General features: G+C 33.5%; 1 protein-coding gene across 5 annotated transcripts in view; it reads right to left on the reverse strand.

Moving 5' to 3' along the window:
* The window catches only part of DPYD (dihydropyrimidine dehydrogenase), an 845,662-nt gene that overhangs the window by 612,655 nt on the left and 209,466 nt on the right, over positions 1–23,541 (reverse strand). For all 5 annotated transcript variants that reach the window (XM_079105431.1, XM_079105432.1, XM_079105430.1 and 2 more), the window contains one exon: positions 8,845–9,041. In XM_079105431.1, coding sequence (XP_078961557.1) covers positions 8,845–9,041 — 197 coding nt within the window. The remainder of the gene's footprint in view (positions 1–8,844; positions 9,042–23,541) is intronic.

Genomic DNA, 23,541 nt, shown 5'->3' on the forward strand with positions numbered 1-23,541 from the left:
CTGTCTGCATGCAATTCACATCTTCCCATCTCTTAGTTCCCCTAACCACCTTAGTCAGTGGAAATCACCATTCTACTCTTTCATGACAGCAAATGTTTAGATTCCTCATATAAATGGCATCATGCAGTATTTCATATTTTTTCCATAGCACATTTCAATTAATATTCTTCAGGTTCATCTATGTCATCACACATGATGAAATTTCATTTTTTAATAACTGAATAGCATTCAATTGCACATATTTACTACATTTTTATATGTATTCATTTGTGGATGGACACAAGCTGGAATCATGCCTTGGCTACTATGAAGAGTGCTATAATAAACATGGGAATGCAGATATCTCTTTGACATACTAATTTTAATTTCTTTGGATAGTTAATTAGTCATGTGGTATTGCCAGATTATATTTTTAATTTTTTGAGAAATCTCCATATTATTTCCCATAATGGCTATACTAATGAAACACCCACAAAAGGGTGACAAGTGTTCCCTTTTGTACACATTGTTGTTAATACATGCTATCTTTTATCTTTTTACTAATAATCACTCTACAAAGCATGAGGAAAAGCCTCAATTTAACTTCATATCACTGAAGTCATTTAATACTCCTGTTGGCCATTTGTATGTCTTCCTTTAAGAAATGTTTATTCATGTTGTCAGCACATTTAAAAAATAGAATTATTTGACTTCTTGCTATTGAGTTCCTTATGTGTAAGTTTTGGACACAAACCCCTTGCCAAATATATAGTTTACAATATTTTCTCCCCTAACTCTGTTGTTGATGGTTTCATTGGTTGTGCAGAAGTTTTATACTTTGATTTCATTTTTTTGTCTTGTTCCTTTGCTTTTGAGGTCATAGGTAGGAATTGTTACTCAGATCAATGTCATGGAGATTTTCCCTATGTTTTCTCATGGTGGTGTCATGGTTTACAGATTGAAGTCTAATTCTTTAATCTATATTGAGGTGGTTTTTGTAACTTTTAAGAAATAGAGATCTGTTTTCATTCCTCTGCAGGTGGATACCCAATTTCCCCAGCATCCTTTATTGAAAAGTGTCCTTCTCCCATTGAGTGATCATGGCACCTTCTTTGAAGATCAGTTGGCTATACATATGTGGATTGATTCCTGAGCTGTCTAGTTCCACTGGCCTGTGCTCTGATTTTATGATGAAACCATGATGTTTGAGTTATGATGACGTTGTACAATATTTTGAAGTTATATAGTATGTGATTAATTCAACTTCATTCTTTTTCCTCAAGATTACTTTGGTTGCTCAGAATCCTTTGTGGTGCTATATGAATTTCAGGGTTTTCTTTAAGTTTTGTGAAGACAGGGATTATTGGGATTTTGATAGGGATTGCATTGAATCTCTAGATTTTTTGTAATGTGGATATTTTAACAATAATTATTCTTCCAATTCATGAACCTGGGATGTCTTTTTATTTTTTGTGTGTGTTCCTTTCTTTCAGCAATGTTTTGTCATGATACTTTCAAAGATCTTTCATTTTTCTTTGATTAGATCTATTCCTGGATATTTATTTCATAACTATTTTAAATGGGATCACTTTCTTGATTTATTTATCAGATAGTAGGCTGTTAGTGTATAGAAATGTTCCTGATTTTTGTATGTTGATTTCATATTCTGCAATTTTACTAAATTTGTTTATTAAATCTAATAGGTCTTTGAGGTTTTCTATATATAAGATCAAGTCATTTGTGGACAGGGACACTAATTTCCTTTCCAATCTGATCCCTTTTACTTCTTCTCTCACCTAATTGCTCTCGGTAGGATCATTAATATGTTAAATAGAATTGGCAAATGTGGACACTCTTATCTTATTCCAGATCTCAGAGAAAAAGCCATCAATATGATATTAGCTGTGGATTTGTCATATAGTTTTTATAATTTTGGAGTAGAACCCTTATATACTGAATTTGTTCAGTTTTTATCAAGAATATTTTTGTCATATTTTTTCCTGCTTATATTGAAATGATTTCTGTACTTCATTCTTTTCATATTGACTTGTGTATATAAAGCTATCTTTTTATCCTTGGATGAATCTCATTTAATCATGGTGAATTATCTTTTTAATGTGCTGTTGAATTCAGGTTATTAGTGTTTGTTGAAGATTTTTGCATCTATTGTCATTAGGGATATTGGCTCAGAGTTTTCTTGCTGTTGTTGTGTACTTGTCTGGTTTTACTATCAAGGTAATGTTAGCCGTTTAGAATTAATGTGTTCCCTCCTCTAATTTTTTTGAATAGTTTTGCAAACAAATTCTATTACTTTTTTAAAAAACTACATTGAATAAAAGTAGCAGTGAAAATGTCAGGATCCAAACTTTTCTTTGATATGGATGTTTTTGCTAATGATCTGATTTCCTTATTTGTTATAGGTCTGATCGGATTTTCTATTTCTTCATGATTGAATCTTTGTAGGGTATATGTTTCTAGGATTTTTTCAATTTCTTCTAGGTTATTCAACTGTGTAATTGTTTATAATAGTCTCTCAGGCTCCTTTAGATTTTGGTGGTATCAGTCATAATGTCTCCTATTTCATTATTTTCATTTTAAATATCAAGTCCTGATTTTATTTATCAAGTCTTCTTTTTTACCCTAGTTTAACTAAAGATTTGTCTATTATATTTTTTCAACAAGCCCACTCTATGTTTTTGATCTTTTGTATTGTTTTTCTAGTCCTTATTTCATTCAGGTCTGCTCTGATTTTATTATTTCTGTACTTCTAATAATCTTGTTGAAGTTTTTTTTCTAGTTCTATGAAGTGTAACATTAAATCATTTTTTTTTGTTGTAGTTGTTTTTTGCTGTCAACTTCCCTCTTCAAAAAGTTTTGCTGTATCCCATAGGTATATACTGTTTCCATTTTTGCTTGTCTCATGATTTTTTTAAACTCCCTTTTAATATCTTCAATGAGCCAGCCATTATTCTGGACCATGTTATTTAATTTCCATGTATTGATAAAGTTTCTGAAGTTCCACTGATAACTGATTTCTATTTCTTATGTGGTCAGTAAATATACTGTATATGGTTTCATTTTTCTTAAACGTTGTGACTTGTGAAGTAATATGTGATATATCTTGGAGAATGATTTATTTGTAGTTGAGAAGAATGTGTATTATGAAGTTTGGATGGAATATTGTTAATGTCCAGTACATCCATTTTGTCTATAGTACAACAGAAATCTGATTTTCTTGATAAATTTTTGTTTGTATTATCTGTAAGTTGCTGAAAGTGAGGTGTTGCAGTCTTATCTCTTCCTTTACTCCTACTCATATTTGCTTTATATTTGAGTGCTGCTGGTTTGGGTACATACATGCTTACAATTATCATATCTTTTTGCTGAATTAAACCCTGTATCATTAAATAATGATCTATTTGTATCTATTTACAGTTTTGACTTGAAGCTCATTTCATCTAATGTCATTACAGCCACTTGTGCTCTTTTCTGGTTTCCATTTGTGTGTAAACTTTTTCCATTCTTTTACTTTTCAGTATTTGTCCTTACAGATAAGTCTCTTATAAACAGCATTTTGTCTGCTTGCTGTTTTCATTCATTTAGCTACTGTGTCTTTTAATTAGAGAATATAAACCATTTATATTCAAAGGGATTACTGATAGGTAAGGACTATCAATAATTTTGTCATTTTGTTAATTGTTTTGTTGATTTTTTTCTTCCTTTTTCATCTCTCCAATTTTTTCTAGTAAAGTGATTTTTATCTATGAATATCTTTTGATTTCTTGCTTTTTATTTTATTGCATGCATTATAGGCTTTGTTTTGTAGTTGCCATAGGCTTCCAAATGCCATTTCACAGCAGATTATTTTAAGCTGTTAACAACAATGATCACACAAAAATACTTTAAGTATATATCACCTCATGTTTTGATTCTGTGATACAAAAAATTTACATCATTTTATGTTGCATAACCATTTAACAAATTATTATAGATTTTATTTTATTATTTTTTACTTTTAATCTATATACTAAAGACAGTGATTTCCATCCCATCATTACATTATGAGAATATTCTGAATTTGAGTATACTACTTTTATCAGTAAGTTTTATAATGCTTGATATTTTCATACACTGATTACCATGCTTTTCTTTCAGGTATAAAACTCCCTTTAACATTTTTGTAAGCCAGATCTGATAATGATGATCTCCTTCAACTTTTACTTATCTGGGAAAGTCTTTACCTCTCTGTCACTTTAAAAAGATAGAATTGCTGGGTGCAGTGTTCCTGAGTGGTGACTATTTTCCTCAGCATTCTGAACACTCTTTCCTGGTCTGTAAGTTTTCCACTGGGTAGTCTACTGTAAGGAATATTCAAATTCCATATGACTGCATGTGACAATGGCCCCAAGAGATTACAATGGAACTAAATAATTCCTTTTATCTAGTAATATCAGAGATGCTGAAATTTCATAACATAACTCATTAATCATGTTTGTGGTGATACTGGTACAAATTTACTATACTACCAATGATATAAAAGTATACTACGTACAATTATGGAAGGTATGGTGATTCATACATATTTATAGTCCTAAATACATTAGAGGCTGAAGCAGGAGCACCAGCTGGGTTCCAGAGTTTTAGACCAACCTTGGTAACATAGTGAGATGCTATCTCAAAAAACCAGTTTACTCTAAAACAGTATACCATACTAAATTGCCAGTAGCCTCATATATTTCATGTTACCCTAACTCCCTAACTCTTGATTTCACCATTTTATTTGCTCTTGATTTAATTTTATATTGTTTTGTTCATCATGGCCACTAAGCATAGAAAATTCACTGCCAATGTCACCAGCAAGAGGCTATGGTGAGTAATTAACCTAGAAACAATACAAAAGTGATTAAGGACTACAAAGTTATAAAATCCATCACTGCTACTACATGCATTTCAGGCATGTTGTACTTCACCAGCTAAGACTGTGAAGAACAAAACCAATGTGACAAGTTGTTAAAGAATCTTCTTCATTAAAGACAATGATACTAACAAAACATTGAAAAAGGCCCAAGTCAATTAAAAAGAAATTTTTAAATTTTCGAATGGAAGATCATACACAAAAGCACAGTCCTGTCACAATCAAGACAATCATAGCCAAAGCAAAAAGTTTGCTTTCTTGTTAAAAGGAAAGGCCAGCCCTGACTATATATTAAATTATTGCTAGGTCTGGGAGGTTTAAACAGTTCAAGAATTATTATTCATTACCAAAGGTGACAGTGACTGGCGAGCCTGCATATGCTGATGTGAAGTCATCTGAAGAATTTTTGTGTCAATATTTGGTTTATTGTTCATTTGTTATATGCCTCTGCATCACTAGAATATATGCCCCATAAGTGTAAGCACTTTTTCTTATTCACTTTTATAACTCTAATGCCAGAATGATCAGCACATAGTAGGTGTTCTAGTATATTAAGGGAAGTGTAAAAGAGGTGAATATCAGATCATGGAGGACTTTCTGTAACACGTAGATTTTGTTCTCTGTTACATTAGAGGAGTTATTGAAAGATTTCAAGTACAAGACTTACAATTAGATTCAGAAACTAAAATATGACTTTGAAAAGACAAATCAGGAAGCCAAAAAAAAAAAAAAACCCTTTGGAGGCTACTACAGTGTTATAGCATGTGAGATGTAAAGGACATTCTAGAGAAGACAGTAGAAGACATTTAAAACGTGTTCATTAAATACACATGCACTGACACTGAAGAGTAATAAAGATGGTTCCTATTTTTTTGGTGATGGCAACCTTTGAGATGATAAGCTCACAGAGAAGCAACATTGGTATAGTGAAGTTTATGATGAAGAGATGTCACAGAGAGAGAAGCCAGGGAAGAGAAAAAGTATAAGTAATTTGCCTTAGTTAGTATTTGGAAATGAAAAGTAAATGCTATTACCCCTGAAGGCTGCATGGTGAGAATCAGGACGAAAGGATAGAAAACAAAGTTTGATAGGAATGATTACTGCCTAAGTTTGTTGTGCTCATGAAAACATTTTTCCTTCTTCTGTATTATTTTAACAATGTAAGTCTTTGAAAAATTTTTTCTTGTGGAAACCATAAATCCTTCAACACAGAGAACATGAAAAAATTGTCTTAGCATGCTCATGTTTCTTATGTGTAATGGAATTTACTTATAACTTCTTATTATTTCTACTCCTCTAAAGCACAATTTTCATATCTTGCCAGAAATTTGCTTCAGTTCACTACTGTATCACTACTAGCTTTAAATTTGCATTATATCACACACGTTATCAAAGTATTTCCTATTAAATATTTCACCTAAACCACATTTTTCTTTATTGACAATCAATATTGAATATAACAGATACAATGAAAACACTGAAACATTTGAAAAAATAAAGCAAAGAGTACTGGCCTGACTATGCTACCTAACACAAATGCCATAATAAAAAAATATTAATTTTAAATGAAAGACAAATTAGAAAGTGCGTGTGTGTGTTACATATGCATACTTAACAATCTCTTAACAACCTTTTACCTTCAATACCATGCTTTCAAGTCCTTTTAACCCTTTTAAATTCATGTTGTAAAAAGAAGACGTGTTTGGGAAAAAAGCAAAATACTGAAAATTTTATTTATTTGTTGAAGAATAAAAAGATTAATTGTGTTCAATACAATAGGGATTAAATGCTGATATCTTTCAATGACTAGTGATTTTTTTAAAAAAAGTGGTTGTGATACTAAGTCACCAGGGATAAAATAATCTATTTGGATGCAAAGGAGAAGGAAAGATAAAACCTGACATCACCTCTTTAAGCAATTGATTTCAAATACAAAGCTAATTTAATCTTTTTTTAGCCACTTGGAAGATACAAGAGAATGAGAAGCATCTGTAAGTAGGAAAATATATTAACATGAAAGTTTAACAGTTTTAATTCTGGCTAAATTCATATCAGTTTTTATAATCCAAAGCAGTGACACAGAATGCTTCTACCACGGAACAGTATACGTAAGACTGATTAAGCATATTGTCTTTATACTGACAAGAATCAAAGGCAAAAGAAAGAAAATAAAATTTTAAAACAACAACAATAAAATATACATTTGGTCACTAATACAGGACAGTCTAAAAATGTACAGCAAATATAAGAAAACAGTTTTAGTACCAATTTGTATAATTTAGTAATGTCTATATATATTTGAGTGAAAAATATAAAGGTCTTTACAAACCATAATCATCTATGAAAATTGGCAACACATAATAATTCACAAACATGGCTAGTTCTGTATTAAGCTTTTTGCAAAGACATAATTAAGGAGCAAAAGATATTTACTTATCTACCAGGTTATACAATTATGCCTATTTTTTTTAATTCACTCACATACTCGCTGAGGTATATAACTGGGGAAAAAACTCACAATGCTTATATATATTGTTAATAGATTTTTTCCTAGTTAATAAACTGTATTCAAACATTTTAAAAGCTAGTCTAAATTCTTCCACCAAAATCATATATTATTTTATTTTCTAGAAAAAATTCATAAAATATGTATACTTGCTAAAGTTGATAGTGTGAAACATTCACACAAAAAATACTTAGTACTAGACAATTATGTTATTTATGCTTTATAGCCTAAAATGTTTCCTAATATGTGATATTCTGTTTGACAGTTAAGTGGTTTTATATTAAGAACAGCTTACATATTAATATTTATATCAATAAATATAACAATATATTATATAAATAAAATAAAACATTCACAATTTCATATTATTTTGGGTTAACTGATATTGAAATTTGTATATTTACGACCACATAGTTATGAATACCAGGAAACATATGAAACATCACAAACTTTAGTCATAACTTAATTGAACTTATTTTCTGTGATTATTAAGTAGGATAAATTATAGTCTAACAATTCTGTAGCCACAAACATTTAAATACTAAGTATAGAAATAGATATTCTCAATGGTCATATTTTATAATTTGTGATTTTTAAATAAAATACACTTTGAAAAAATAACAAAAAAGATGATTATATGTTTAAGGTATATTCACTTCTTACTCCTACTAATAATACATTTTATTTATTTATTATAATAAATATAATACATATTCAGTACAGATTCAATTTGTTTTAAACAAGAACAGTTAAAACAAACAAAAAAAAACAATTTTAAAGCTTGATTAAAATATCTGAAAGTCACTCATAGAAAGTGACCATCTTCCATTTCAATGTATGAATCCAGATAGGAATAAAATGACTATGTGAGTGAATCCTGTCTTAAAATAGTAATACTGATTAATATCAAATATTAAAACGATATTACTGGTCTAGCTCCTACAAATATGTACATTTAAATAGAACATTCCTAGTAGATTCTGACAAAAATTAAAAGCAAATGCAAGACTATGGAAATTTTACACTGAAAATATGTGAGCAGGACATTTTTATCTAGAAACCAAAATGAATGGTCCAATATTCTATGGAGCCAGGTTTTGCTCATTTCTAATATCCATGATTTTCAGAAAGATATCCATTAAAGAAAAGATTTTCAGGATAGAACAATATTTATTCTATGATTTGTTCCTCTAATCAAAAAAATGTTTTGCAGAAATTTTTGTTAAATTCACAGAACTAGACAGAGAAATTCTTCAATATTGCTTAAAGCCAACTGCAAATTTAAAGTAAAGAACATAATCAAATTTTGAGCATTTGGAAAAAGAACATTTACAATGCCATCTGTGAGCCTCAAGTTTCTACATGAGTATGAACCAACAATATTCATAATTGTTTTACTATACTATTTTTGATGTTACAAACATGAAATAAATGTAAGCATTACCTTAAACCACCAACATATTCTTGTTTTTCAAATATAGTGATGTCAGAGTAGCCTAATCGAGCCAAAAAAGAAGCACAACTTATACTGGCAGGACCAGCACCAAAGAGAGCAATTTTTGCAGAATAGGCTTCAGGCATTTTTTCTGGGGGTAGCAGAGAAGGATTTCTGATCTGTGGGATATTCATTGCTTTGAACACCTGTGGAGAAATCGATTGACATGATTAAAATTTTAAATTAAATCTTATATTCTCAAACACATTTTTAATGTTTCGACTCCATTAATGTTTTAATTAGCAATGAATACTACCTTTTTAGCATTAAAATGACAAACTTACAAGTTGTATTATATGAAGTAGATGAGAATTTATGACTATTTAACTCTCAATCTTTAAAATTTCTTTCTAGAATTTTTTCTCTAGAAAGCATTTCTGATTCAGCTTCCCCATTCCTATCTCTAGGCCAAGTTAAGATGCTCATCCTCTGAGCTCATCTTCTGAATACAATTTTTATGCCTCCAGCATAAGCACTTATCAACTTCTGTGTGCATGTGGTAAGATTCCAAGTCAGTCAGTAGAATGTTAGTTCATTAAGCAGGAAATCTGTCTTATATAAGCACATTACTGATATATTACCAGTAGTTACCATCAACCTGTCACATAGCAGAGAATAAGAAAATAATCTCATAACATCTATTTTTGGTTATGATAGATTAGCTGTTGAAGAACAATATTTTAGCAATCTGATTAAAGCACTTGAAAGCTAGTGAAGACTTGGAGCTGTCAAGATCTCAGAAAGAAGGAATAGTAGAGAAGTGTGGGATGGCAGCCTTGGAGTCACTTTCCTTCAAAGGACATTTGCCGCTTCTTGGCAAAAGGAGGTCCTCAACTCAAACCAACAAGAGAGATTTTGGCAAAGTTCTAGAAATGAAAAGACAACATTTGGGAACATAGAATGCGATAACCTGGAACAACTGAAAGTGCAGAAAAATGACCTTAAGCTACATCAGACAAAAAAGTAAAGAGACTCAACAGAGGGATTCTGTAAACCTGGGGGAACTTTTTGCACTTTGATGATCCAGAAAAAACAAACACTGTCTAAAGAAGAAAAATCACTAGCAAATACCTTGTACACAGCTGGAACTTCTGATGTCTCACACTCAGCAAGTAGGGCAAATGAGAATCAACTCAGTCTTGAGTAGCTCAGCCCCAGATTTGAGTGAAGGTGGTTAGTCCTCACTGTACCTATCTTATCTATCTACCAAATGACAGAGTGGACCTTCTATGGAGAATAAGAAGTCAACCACAAAATCTATACATTGCCATTCATAATGCCTGGATTTAGATCAAAATGCCCAGGCATACCAAGGAAGAAGAAACACTAAGAAAACAGAAACAGATGAATACCTAAACCATTAAGTATGGTTATCTCACACAGACTACAGAATAATTATGATTGCTATGTTCAAAATATAAAACAAGAATACAAACTTTCACTAAATGGGAGTTTGAAAAAATATATAAAAATTCAGAAGAGAATTGTGCAAAAATTGTATTAAAATTTCATGTATCAATAGCAAATTTAACAAAGAGCAAGAAAGAGGAGAAGCTGGAAAGTGGGACAGTAAAAACAATCTGGGTCAAAGTATAGGGAACAGAGAGAAAAGAAAATACAAAAAAGAATACAACAGAGCCTAGAAACCATAAAGAGCTGTGATAAATACAGACTTGAATTCCTAAAAGGAAAGGAGAGAGGGAATGAGGAGGAGTGATATTTGAAGAGAAGCAGGCATAGTATTTCGCCAAACTGAAAGGATAGCCTCAGAAAGATCTAAAACCTTAAACATGGAAAATATATTTTTTAAAGATCATGCTTTTTAACATTGCAGTAAAACTGTTGAACAACAAAGTAAGAAAAATAAGGTATTGAGAGAACCAAAGAAGAAGGAAAAAAAATGAGAAGAATATGAGTTGATAATTTAACAAACTGAAAATAACTTACACCTAGACTTCTATTCAGGGGAATGTCTTTTGAATACGAAGGTTGAATAAAAACATTTCTTGAGGGGCAATTAAAAAAAAAATACATGAAGGATAGTAAAAGAAGTTAGACATTCTTCAGGAGCAAAGAATTATCCTAGATGGTAAAGGGAGTGCAGAAAGGAATAAAGATATAAAAAAATTTAATATTGAAGTGAATATAAATTAATAATGACTGTAGACAATAATGATGTTGTCATGTAGAGTTTAAGAAAAATAAAAACTGAAATGCATAATAACACAAGGCAGGAGAGATTAAATAGTGAAAATGTACCAGAGCACAGCATAGTCAATGAGGTGGTAAAAGCACTAATAAGAGTAGACTATAATCAGTTAAGGATACATTCTTGGCGATCCAAGATGGCGGACTAGAGGGTGACTGCATCTCTGGTCGCTCCAGAACCCGGGATTCAAGAGGGGGAGGCGTTGAGAGACTCGGACTGGGATAGAGCCCTGGGGTGAGTCTCCCCTACCCGGTGGAGCTCAGCCTGGGCGGCAGACCTGGATTCGGGCAGCTTATTAGAGTAGGGCAGGGCAGCTAGAGTCTCCCCCAGGCAGCCCTGAGCACTGGGGTGGTGGGCTCCTCCCACAGGGCCAGATACTTCAGCTTCTCGGAACAGGCCCCCCAGTGAGAGACTTTCTGCACACAACCAGCTCCAAGTCCCTGATCCAGCGTGCCCAAAGGTTGCTTCAGAGACCAGGACAAGGCAGCCAGGGACTTCCCCAGGTGGGAAGTGCCTTTCCAGGCTAGCTTCTCAGAGCAGACCACCCAGTGAGAGCCTTTCTACACAGAGCCAGCCACAAGTCCCCAAGCCAGCGGAGACCTCCGACCCGCAAGCAGCATCTGGGACCAGGGCAGGGCAGCCAGAGACCTCTCCAAGTGGCCCTGCCCCACTCCGGCCACAGGCTTTTTCCACGGGGCGATCCAAGAAGGCGGATTAGAGGGTGACTGCACCTCCAGTCGCTCCAGAAACCAGGATTCAAAAAGGGGAGGCATTGAGAGACTTGGACTAAAATAGAACTATGCGGTGGGTCTCCCCCACCCGGTGAAGCTCTGCCCAGGCGGCAGGCCCAGATTCGGGCAGCTTATTAGAGTAGGGCAGGGCAGCTAGAGTCTTCTCCAGGCAGCCCTGGGCACTCCAGCAGTGGGCTCCTCCCACATGGCCAGCTTCTCAGAGTAGGCCCCCCAGTGAGAGCCTTTCCACACAAAACTAGCTCCAAGCCCTGGAACCAGCAGCAGGCTAGGGACAGCTTTCTTCGGAAGTACTGCATTATCAAGTTACTCCAAGACTTCAGGCTATTGAAGACTGGGAGGTGAAACACTGGAAATCTACAGGGACACTATAAGCCACTAGAGGAAATCTGCAATATCACAGAGTCCCACTGACATCTGACCAATATTAGAAAACAAGGGAAGAAAATGTCCCAAACAAACCTAGATACTATATCAATAAACTCAATGACAGCACAGCAGAAGAAATGTCAGAAAGGGAGTTCAGAATGTACAAATTAAAACAATCAGGAAAGCAAACGAGGAGATGAAAGAGCAAATGCAGGCATTGAAGGAGGAGATGAAAGAGCAAATGCAGGCATTGAAGGAGGAGATGAAAGAGCAAATGCAGGCATTAAATGATCGCAACAATCAAGAGTTGAAAGAGCAAACACGGGAAGCAAGAGATCATTTCAATAAAGAGTTAGAGATACTGAAAAAAAACCAAACAGAAATCCTTGAAATGAAGGAACCAATAAACCAAGTTAAAAACTCCATAGAAAGCATAAGCAATAGGATAGAACACCTGAAAGACAGAACCTCAGACATTGAAGACAAAATATTTAATCTTGAAAACAAAGTTGACCAAAAAGAAAAGATGGCAAGAAATCATGAACAGAATCTACAAGAATTATGGGATATCATGAAAAGGCCAAATTTAAGAATTATTGGGATTGAGGAAGGCTTAGAGAAACAAACCAAAGGAATGAACAATCTATTCAGTGAAATAATATCAGAAAATTTCCCAAATCTGAAGAATGAAATGGAAAACCAAGTACAAGAGGCTTATAGGACTCCAAATATACAAAATTACAACAGACCCACACCAAGGCACATTATTATGAAAATACCTAACATACAAAATAAAGACAGAATTTTAAAGGCCGAATAAAATAAAATAAAATAAAGACAGAATTTTAAAGAGAAAAGTATCAAATTACATTCAGGGGGGAAACCAATAAGAATATCAGCAGATTTTTCAATCCGGACCCTAAAAGCGAGAAGGGCCTGGAACATCATTTACCAAGCCCTGAAAGAAAACGGATGCCAACCAAGAATCTTATACCCAGCAAAACTTACTTTCAGATTTGACGATGAAATAAGATCCTTCCATGACAAACAAAAGCTAAAGGAATTTACAAAAAGAAAGCCGGCATTACAGAACATTCTCAGCAAAATATTCCATGAGGAAGAGATGAAAACAACGATGCAAATCAGCAACGGGAGGAACTAGCCTAAAGGAATAGCCAAATAAAGGAGAAACCAAACCATGTCAAAAAAACAAAAATGAGTCAAATGACTGGGAATACAAATCATATCACAATAATAACCCTGAATGCTAATGGCCTGAACTCATCAATCAAAAGACATAGACTGGCAGATTGGATTAAAAAGAAAAAACCAACAATATGCTGCCTGCCATAGACTCATCTCATAGAAAGAGATACCCACAGACTAAAGGTGAAAGGATGGGAAAAAACATACCATGCACACGGACACAGAAAAAAGCTGGAGTATCCATCCTCATTTCAGATAATGTGGACTTCAAGCCAAAACTAGTCAGAAGGGATAAAGAAGGACATTACATACTGCTTAAGGGAAGCATAAGTCAGCAAGATATAACAATCATAAATATCTATGCCCCGAACGTTTGCTCATCCATGTACATCAAATAAATCCTTCTCAAATCCAGAAATCAAATAGACCAAAACACAATAATACTAGGAGATTTTAACACACGTTTCTCACCGCTGGGTAGATCGTCCAAACAAAAATTGAATAAAGAAACCAGAGATCTCAATAACACAATCAACAATTTAGACTTAACCGACTTATATAGAATATACCATCCAACAAAGAACGAATACACTTTCTTCTCAGCAGCACATGGATCCTTCTCTAAAATAGAACATGTTTTATGCCACAAAGCTACTGTTAGCAAATACAAGAAGATAGAGATACTACCTTGTACTCTATCAGATCATAATGGATTGAAGTTAGAAATAAATGACAAAATAAACAACAGAAACTTCTCCAATACTTGGAGATTAAATAATACACTATTATATGATGAATGGATAACAAGACATCAGGAGGGAAATTAAAAAATTCTTAGAAGTAAACGAGAACAAAGACATATCATATCAAAACCTCTGGGACACTATGAAAGCAGTACTTAGAGGAAGATTTATTTCATGGGGCTCATTCAACAAAAGAAGTAAAAATCAACAAATAAAGGACTTAACACTACAGCTCAAAGCCCTAGAAAAAGAGGAGCAGACCAACACCAAAAGTAGTAGAAGACAGGAAATAGTTAAAATCAGAGCCGATATCAACGAAATTGAAACAAAAGAAAAAATCGGAGAAATTAACAAAATAAATAGTTGGTTCTTCAAAAAAATAAACAAAATTGATAAACCCTTAGCCACACTAACAAAGAGAAAGAGGGAGAAAACTCAAATTACCAAAATTCAGAATGAACAAGGAAATATCACAACAGACACGAGTGAAATACAAAACATAATTAGAAGCTATTTTGAAAATCTATACTCCAACAAAACAGAAAACCTCGAAGACATCAACAAGATTCTAGAGACATATGAATTATCTAAACTGATGAGGAGGACATACACAACTTAAATAAATCAATTTCAAGCAATGAAATAGAAGAGGTCATCAAAAGCCCACCAATAAAGAAAATTCTGGGACCAGATGGGTTCTCAGCCAAGTTCTATAAAACCTTTAAAGAAGATCTCATTCCAATACTCCTCAAAGTATTCCATAAAATAGAAGAGGAGGGAACCCTCCCAAACTCATTCTATGAAGCCAATATCACCCTGATACCTAAACCAGACAGAGACACATCAAGGAAAGAAAATTTCAGAACAATATCCTTAATGAACATCAATGCAAAAATTCTCAACAAAATTTTAGCAAATCGCATACAAAAATATATTAAAAAGATAGTGCACCACGATCAAGTGGGTTTCATCCCAGGGATGCAAGGTTGGTTCAACATCTGGAAATCAATAAATGTCATTCACCATATCAACAGACTAAAAGTTAAGAATCACATGATTATTTCAATAGATGCTGTAAAAGCATTCAATAAAATACAGCATCCCTTCATGCTCAAAACAGTAGAAAAAATCGGGGTAGTGGGAACATTCCTTAACATTGTAAAGGCCATCTACGCTAAGCCCATGGCCAATATCATTCTAAATGGTGAAAAACTGAAAGCATTCCCCCTAAAAACTGGGACAAGGCAGGGATGCCCTCTTTCACCACTTCTATTCAACATCGTTCTTGAGACTCTAGCCAGAGCTATTAGACAAACCAAAGAAACTAAAGGGAGACGAATTGGAAAAAAAGAACTCAAACTATCCCTGTTCGCTGATGACATGATTATAAATTTAGAGGAACCTGGAAATTCCACCAGAAAACTCTTAGAACTCATAAGTGAATTCAGTAAAGTAGCAGGTTACAAGATCAATGCTCATAAATCCAACGCATTTTTATACATAAGTGATGAATCTTCAGAAAGAGAAATTAGGAAAACTACCCCATTCACAATAGCATCAAAAAAAATAAAATACTTGGGAATCAATCTCACAAAGGAGGTGAAAGACCTCTACAATGAGAACTAGAGAACACTAAAGAAAGAAATTAAAGAAAACCTTAGAAGATGGAAAGATCTCCCATGTTCTTGGATAGGCAGAATTAATATTGTCAAAATGGCCATACTACCAAAAATGCTATACAGATTCAATGCAATTCCAATTAAAATTCCAATGATGTACCTTACAGAAATAGAGCAAGCAATCATGAAATTCATCTGGAAGAATAAGTAACCCAGAATAGCTAAAGCAATCCTCAGTAGAAAGAGCGAAGCAGGGTGTATCACAATACCAGATCTTCACCTCTATTACACGGCAATAGTAACAAAAACGGCAAGTTATTGGTACCAAAATAGACAGGTAGATCAATGGTACAGAATAGAGGACATGGACACAAACCCAAATAAATACAATTTTCTCATACTAGACAAAGGTGCCAAAAATATGCAATGGAGAAAAGATAGCCTCTTCAACAAATGGTGCTGGGAAAACTGGAAAACCATATGCAACAGAATGAAATTAAACCCCTATCTCTCACCCTGCACAAAACTCTACTCAAAATGGATCAAGGACCTCGGAATCAGACCAGAGACCCTGCAGATTATAGAAGGAAAAGTAGGTCCAAACCTTCAAATTGTTGGCTTAGGATCAGACTTCCTTAACAGGACTCCCATAGCACTAGAAATAAAAGCCAGAATCAACAACTGGGATAGATTCAAAGTAAAAAGCTTTCTCTCAGCAAAGGAAATTATCAGTAATGTGAAGAGAGAGCCTACAGAGTGGGAGAATATCTTTGCCACTCATACTTCAGATAGAGCGCTAATTTCCCGAATCTATAAAGAACTCAAAAAACTCTACACCAAGAACACAAATAATTCAATCAACAAATGGACTAAGGAAATGAACAGACACTTCACAGAAGCAGATATACAAGCAATCAACAGATATATGAAAATATGTTCAACATCTCTAGTAATAAGAGAAATGCAAATCAAAACTACCCTAAGATTTCATCTCACCCTAATTAGAATGGCGATTATCAAGAACATAAGCAACAATAGGTGTTGGCGAGGATGTGGGGAAAAAGGTACACTCATACATTGCTGGTGGGGTTGCAAATTAGTGCAGCCACTCTGGAAAGCAGTATGGAGATTCCTCAGAAAGCTTGGAATGGAACCACCATTTGACCCAGCTATCCCACTCCTCAGCCTATACCCAAAGGACTTAAAGTCAGCATACTACAGAGATACAGCCACATCAATGTTCATAGCTGCTCAATTCACTATAGCCAGATTGTGGAACCAACCTAGATGCCCTTCAGTTGATGAATGGGTAAAGAAACTGTGGCATATATATACAATGGAATATTACTCTGCTATGAAGAATGATAAAATGATGGCATTTGCAGGCAAATGGATGAAATTGGAGGATATCATGCTAAGTGAGATAAGCCAATCTCAAAAAACTAAAGGACGAATGATCTCGCTGATAAGCGGATGAGGACATATAATGGGGGGTAGGAGGGGTTAGGGTTAGGGTTAGGGTTAGGTTTAGGGTTAGGGATAAGAAGGGTGGTAAAAATGGAGGAAGGAAGGACTGTATAGAGGGAAAAGAGGGGTGGGATGGGTAGGGGGGGAAGGGAAAAAAATAACAGAATGAATCAAACAACATTGCCCTATGTAAATTCATGCTTTTTAATAAAAAAATAAACAAAAAAAAGATACATTCTTATATCTCTCCAGTATCTAGTAAAATAACAGGAAAATAATATATAACTAGTTAATGGAGGTTGAGTATAACTTAAAATAATATACTTTGTATATTCAAAGTAATAAATGAGAAAACAGGTATAGAAAGGAAAACAAAAAACAAATATTAAGATGGAAAACATAAAAATAAGCCTGAGAAATTACATTAAATGTAAATAAACTAAAATTCCAATTAAATATAAAAACTTTAAAAGATATACATCTCAATTATAAGAACACAGAAAGGTATACTGTTAGCATGTTATACCTTGCATAAACTAACCAAAAGAAAGCTGGTATATGTATGCCCACATCAGATATATTAGACTTTAAGGCAAGAGGCATTGCTAATCTTAAAGACAAACATTTCATTGTAGTAAAAAGTCAACCTCCCAATAAGCCTTTACAATTCCAAATCTATAGGTACTAAATTATAATTTTAAATATAGAAAGAGAAATTGATAGAACTAAAGGTAGAATAAATTAATCATGACTGGGGACATAGCTCAGTGGTAGTATGCCTGGCTAGCATGAGTGAGGCACTGGATTCAGTACTGCACAATGAAAGAAGGAAAAGAAAATTAATTCAACATATCCTCACTATTGTTCTCTCCTCAAACTTTGACTATCAGTAAAAGTCACCTATGAATTAATTCATAGTATGAATGACTTTTAATATTGTAGATTACCTCTAGGGTTATTTGCATTCAATAGATCCTAACAGTAAATTTCTCTTCTTGTAGAAATCCAGGAAAATACTATGAGACAGAAGTAGTTTCTCCTGTGTGTAGAATGTGAGACAGTCCTTTATGTCCTCTTGCCCTCATACACCACTAACTACTCTGAATAAAGTTTGCTATTTAAAATACACAAAGAACATTCCAATTATATTTAAAAATTAAAGAGAGTTTTGTCAACAAGTACTAGAAGGCCCAATTTCTCAGCCTGAGCCAATAATTTTTCTGATGAAATTTTTTCTCTTTTAACCTATTGCATTTTATTGATAATACATATCTATTATCTCTCTGAGCTCATAAGACTGTAAGGGCCCAAACCATCTTTGAGCTCATCTTTTCATTTCTGCAGTTTTAATACACAAGAGTGTACATGTTAACTAATAAACAGTTTGTATTGGAAATATAAAAATTTCTTATTCCCAGATTTTTTTATAAATTATAAATATATATTGCTGTCCTTCCCTGTGATATCCAAATAGCACAGATTTTCTTTCATATTACTTGCAAGTCAACATATACTTTTACCTTTTATTTCTTCCTAGGCAAACTGAACAGGGAATTAAACCCTAATACTAAATTCATGAGCTATTTTAATAAGACAGCAATAAAAATATAGCTGCAACCTATTTATTAATTTTCCTAAGGTAATATTTTACATACTTTTCACAATAGATATTTACACACACATTTAATAATGATGAGGGAGAGATACAGCTAATTTCATTTAGGGATTAAATAAATGCTTATTTGTTTCCTATTCTGTTGAGTACTCTTAACTTTGTGAATTAATAATTAGAACCCTAACTTTCTCATGATAAAATTCAACATCTAGAAATGATTCTGATGTTTGAACAAACTTTAGAAGATATACTGTTTTTTAAAAAGAATCATTCGTTGCTAACATCTTTTACAATGGAATAGTTTTACATGACTACTTATGGAATTTTCTAGTCCAAAAAGTTTACTGTAATGTGAAATTAAGGTGTGATAAACAAGTAGAATAGGATTTATGAAATGTCTCTACTCACTTTGCTTTCGCTCAGAGGCAAGAAATAGTTTAGAGACACTAAGCATATCTGACATGAATTCTAGCTAATGGTATGCAAGTAAATTAGCAATTATCCAATAACATTTTGTAGGTATAAATTTTCACCTAAGGATATTTTAACATTTTTGAATGAAATGTTTAAGCATTTCTTTAAAAGCTATGAAGAGCAAATATTGAATTAAAATGTTTATTGAATTTCTGCTAGAACTCAGTACAGAGTTGGGGCTTTCCAGGGGTTGAAGGAATGAAAGCAAGCACACTTTCAACACAAACAATACCATGCACATGCAGTGGATTTATATATTGACTAGCCCCTCTATGCAACCCACATCCTACAATTTACAGACTGCTCAATACATATTCAATATATAACCCTGCTCAATATACTAGCATATGAATAGGCATTTCTTTATCTGTTCTGCTTTATTTTGTCCTGCTTTTTTGGTAACTTTTTACCGCACTAAATTTTTTCCCTTTAGTTAACAAAAAGGGTGTCATAAGAGTTCTGGCATTGAAATTAGACTACTGGGGTTGAATGTGGACTCCACCATTCTCAAGCAACATGGTATTGAACAGAACCTTTAACTTTTCTAGCCTTCAGTCTATTCATAAACTGTATAGCTAATAATTTCTATAGCATAAGGCTACCATGAAGATTAAATGACCGACACATGTAACACGCCTTAGAAAAATGTCTGGTCATACAGCAATTAGAACTTTCCATTGCACCTATTATTCAGAATCCATGAGATAGAGTATATATAAACTCAGTGTCCAACATGGGAGCTACTAGTCACATGTGATTCAAAATTAAAATTAACTAAAATTAAAGTACTCAGGAGGCTGAAACAGGAGGAGTACAAGTTTGAGACTACCCTCAGAAATTTAACAAGACTCTCATGGCTGGGGATATAGCTCAGTTGGTAGAATGCTTGCCTCATGTGCACAAGACCCTTGTTTCAATCCCCAGAATAAAAATAAATAAAATAAAATAAAATAAAAACTCCCAGCAACTTGGTGGACCCTCAAAACAAAAAAATGGAAATGAAAAGGGTTGGGGATGCCATCTCAGTGGTAAAGTGCCCTTGGGTTCAAACCCCAGTACAAAAATAAAAGAAATTAAATTGTTAGTATATTAATTCTTACATAATTTTGTAAGAAACTACCAAACTGTTTTCCCAAGTGATTGAACTTTTTACATTCCTACTGGCAATGAATAAGAGTTCACATCTTGTCAGTATTTGGTGTTGTTGGTGTTCTGCATTTTTTGCCATTTGGTATAGTCTGAACGTGTCTCCTCAAAATTCATATGTTGAAACTAATCACCATTGTCAGGAAGAGGGGTTTTAGGAGCAGATGAAATTGTGAGGGATCCTGGAGGTGATTAGGTCATGAGAAGCCCTCCTGTTTAATTTCCTTATAAAAAGAGGCTCAAGAGATTACCTTGACTTTTCCACACCTGAGACACAGTATTAAGGCTCCATCTGGGAATCAAGAAAGCAGCCCTCACCAGACACCAAATCTGCAGGCACCTGGATTTTGGACTTCCCAGCCTCCAGAACTGTGATAAATAGTTTTTCTGTTGTTTATTAGTTATCCAGTTTATGGTATTTTATAGTAACCTGAAGACACCATTTTAATAATACAGTGGTATCTCATTATTGTTTTGATTTTTATTTTCGTAACACATGATGGGCAACATCATTTCATATCCTTCTTTGCCATCCATGCATCTTCTTGGCCCATGTTTTTACTCAGATCCTTTCCTTACTGTTGGGTTTTAAGTACTCACTATGTATTTTGGATAAAGGTTCTTTGTCAGATATGTCCTTTTCAAGTGCCATTCTGTGATTTGACTTTTCACTCTGTTCACCTTGTCTTGAAGAGCATAAGTTTTTATTTACTTTTATTTTTTATTTTTTTATGGATGCAATATCTTTATTTAATTATTTTTATGTGGTGCTGATGATCAAAACCAGTGGCTCATACATGCAAGGCAAGCACTCTACCATTGAGCTTTAGCCCCAGCCCAAGCATAAGTTTTTTAATTTTGTTAAAAGTTCAGCTTACTAATAATTTCCTTCTTGGATTGTACCCTTGACATTGTATCTAAAACATCAATGCCAAATTCAAGGACATCTGAATTTTTTCTTATGTTCTCTTCCAAGTGTTTTAAAGTGTTGCCTTTTACATTGAGGTCCATTTTAAGTTTTTTGGAAGTCTGTAAGATCAGTGTCTAGATGCATGTGGATGTCCAGTGGTTCCAGTACCATTTGTTTTTCCATTATATTGTCTTTGATCATCAAAGATAAGTTAACTGCATTTGTGAGCCCATTTCTGGTCCTCTCATTCTGTTCCAAAGAACTATTTGTTTATTCTTTCAACATTATCACACTATTACCAGTGCTCTACAGTAAGTTTGCAGTCAGAGTCAAAATTCAGACTTTGTGCTTCTCTTTCAACCTTGGATTGGCCAATGTGGGTCTCTTTCCTCTCACAATAAGCTTTAGAAAAAGTCTGTAAATATCAACAAAATAACTTACTGATTAGGACTGTATTGAATCATAGGCAAAACTGGGGAAGAACTGACATTTGAAAAATATTGAGTCTTACTGTCCAGGATCACAGAATGTCTCCATTTATTGAGTTCTTCTTAATTTCTTTCATCAGAGTTTTGAAGTGTTCCTCATATAAATCTTTAATTTGCTTAGTTAGATTTTACTTCAGCATTTCTTTTTTTTTTTTTTTTTTTTTGAGGGTACTAATGGAAATGAAAATTTTTTTATTTAAAACTTTGCTGGCATATAAGAAAGTGACTGACTTTTGTATATTAATCTTATATCCTGTAATCTCATGACAATCAGTTATTAGTTCTAAGAGGTTTTTGTTGTTTTGTTGAGTCTTTTGGATTCTCTACATGTATAACCACCTCATGGGGGAACAAAACCACAGATTTTTTTCCTTCCTTATCTATATACCTCTTCTCATCTTTCTGTATTATACTTACATCCATTTTAATTCTTCCTTTCCATACAAATGTTGTAGCTCTTAGACTATTTTAAGATTATTTTGCTTTTTCTATCAGTGAGATTTAACAAATATTTATAGAACTCCATAATACAAAAAAAGTATAGTGTTGTATAAAATCATAAAGAAGCCCTACAACTAGCCTGAAATACCTAGTTAGAGGTTTCTTACAGAGTTTGTTGCTGTGAAATTGTGTCTAGCTGCCCACAACTGACACTGATTATCTATTAGACACTACTTTTCACTTAATAGCACAGCATACTTTTTTCACTTAATAGCATAGCATACAATCTAACATTCCCAATAAATTACAAACTAGTTCATTTTTCTTTTCAGTCTGCAATCCCAGGGCCCAGTAGAGTTTTACCACAAAGTAGGCACTCAACAGGATTTTGATAAATTTCAAAAATTACTGAACCCCAGTAATATGCTTTGGCAAGTCAGGAAAATTCATGAAAGAAAAGAATAATACCTTAGTGATAAAGAAGGGCAGATTTCATGTGTGAGTAGCCTTTGTGAGAGCAATTTCAACTGAATTTCCTGACATGATCATTCATCCAGTGATTTCTGACCTTTCACTCATCTAGAAGGTACATTTACTTCATCACTCTAAATTGACTTTATTAGCATTTTCTCTATAATTTTCATATTATTTCAAGACAGGGGAGAGATTATCATGATTTTCAAAATGGAAAGATTGAGCTGCAGAGGAGCCATGGGATTTACTCCCAACCCTCTTCACATTCTGGAGACAAAATATAATTTTCTAATCACTAGAAAGTAAAAAAGGACATAACATTTTAAATGCAAAGATTTTACCAATTATAAAATATAATTAATATTTGAATCTTTCTCACTTTCTAAAATGGTACATAATGAAAATATACCTGAATGTTTGATAGCTATAATTCTTCTTCAGTTATTCAGTTAGATCCTGGTAACCAAACAAGGGCAGAATAAATTATAGTGAAATCTGGATCATGGAATATTCTGAGAAATTTCAGAACATCTCCACTAGCTAAAAGATTAATTGTAAAAAGAATCATGTCCCACATACCTCCTAAGAGGCTTATCTTTGGGCATATATTAAACTTGATTTCATTATAGAACAAAATTCTGGTAATTTTTTTTAAAGTTTATTTCATCTGTGTAGGTCTAAAAGAAATCTTCATAAAAATACACATTTCTTTTCACTGGTTTTGGTTTTTTGGGTT

This window comes from Sciurus vulgaris, assembly GCF_902686455.1.
Source record: "Sciurus vulgaris genome assembly, chromosome: 1".
Classification (NCBI taxonomy): domain Eukaryota; kingdom Metazoa; phylum Chordata; class Mammalia; order Rodentia; family Sciuridae; genus Sciurus; species Sciurus vulgaris.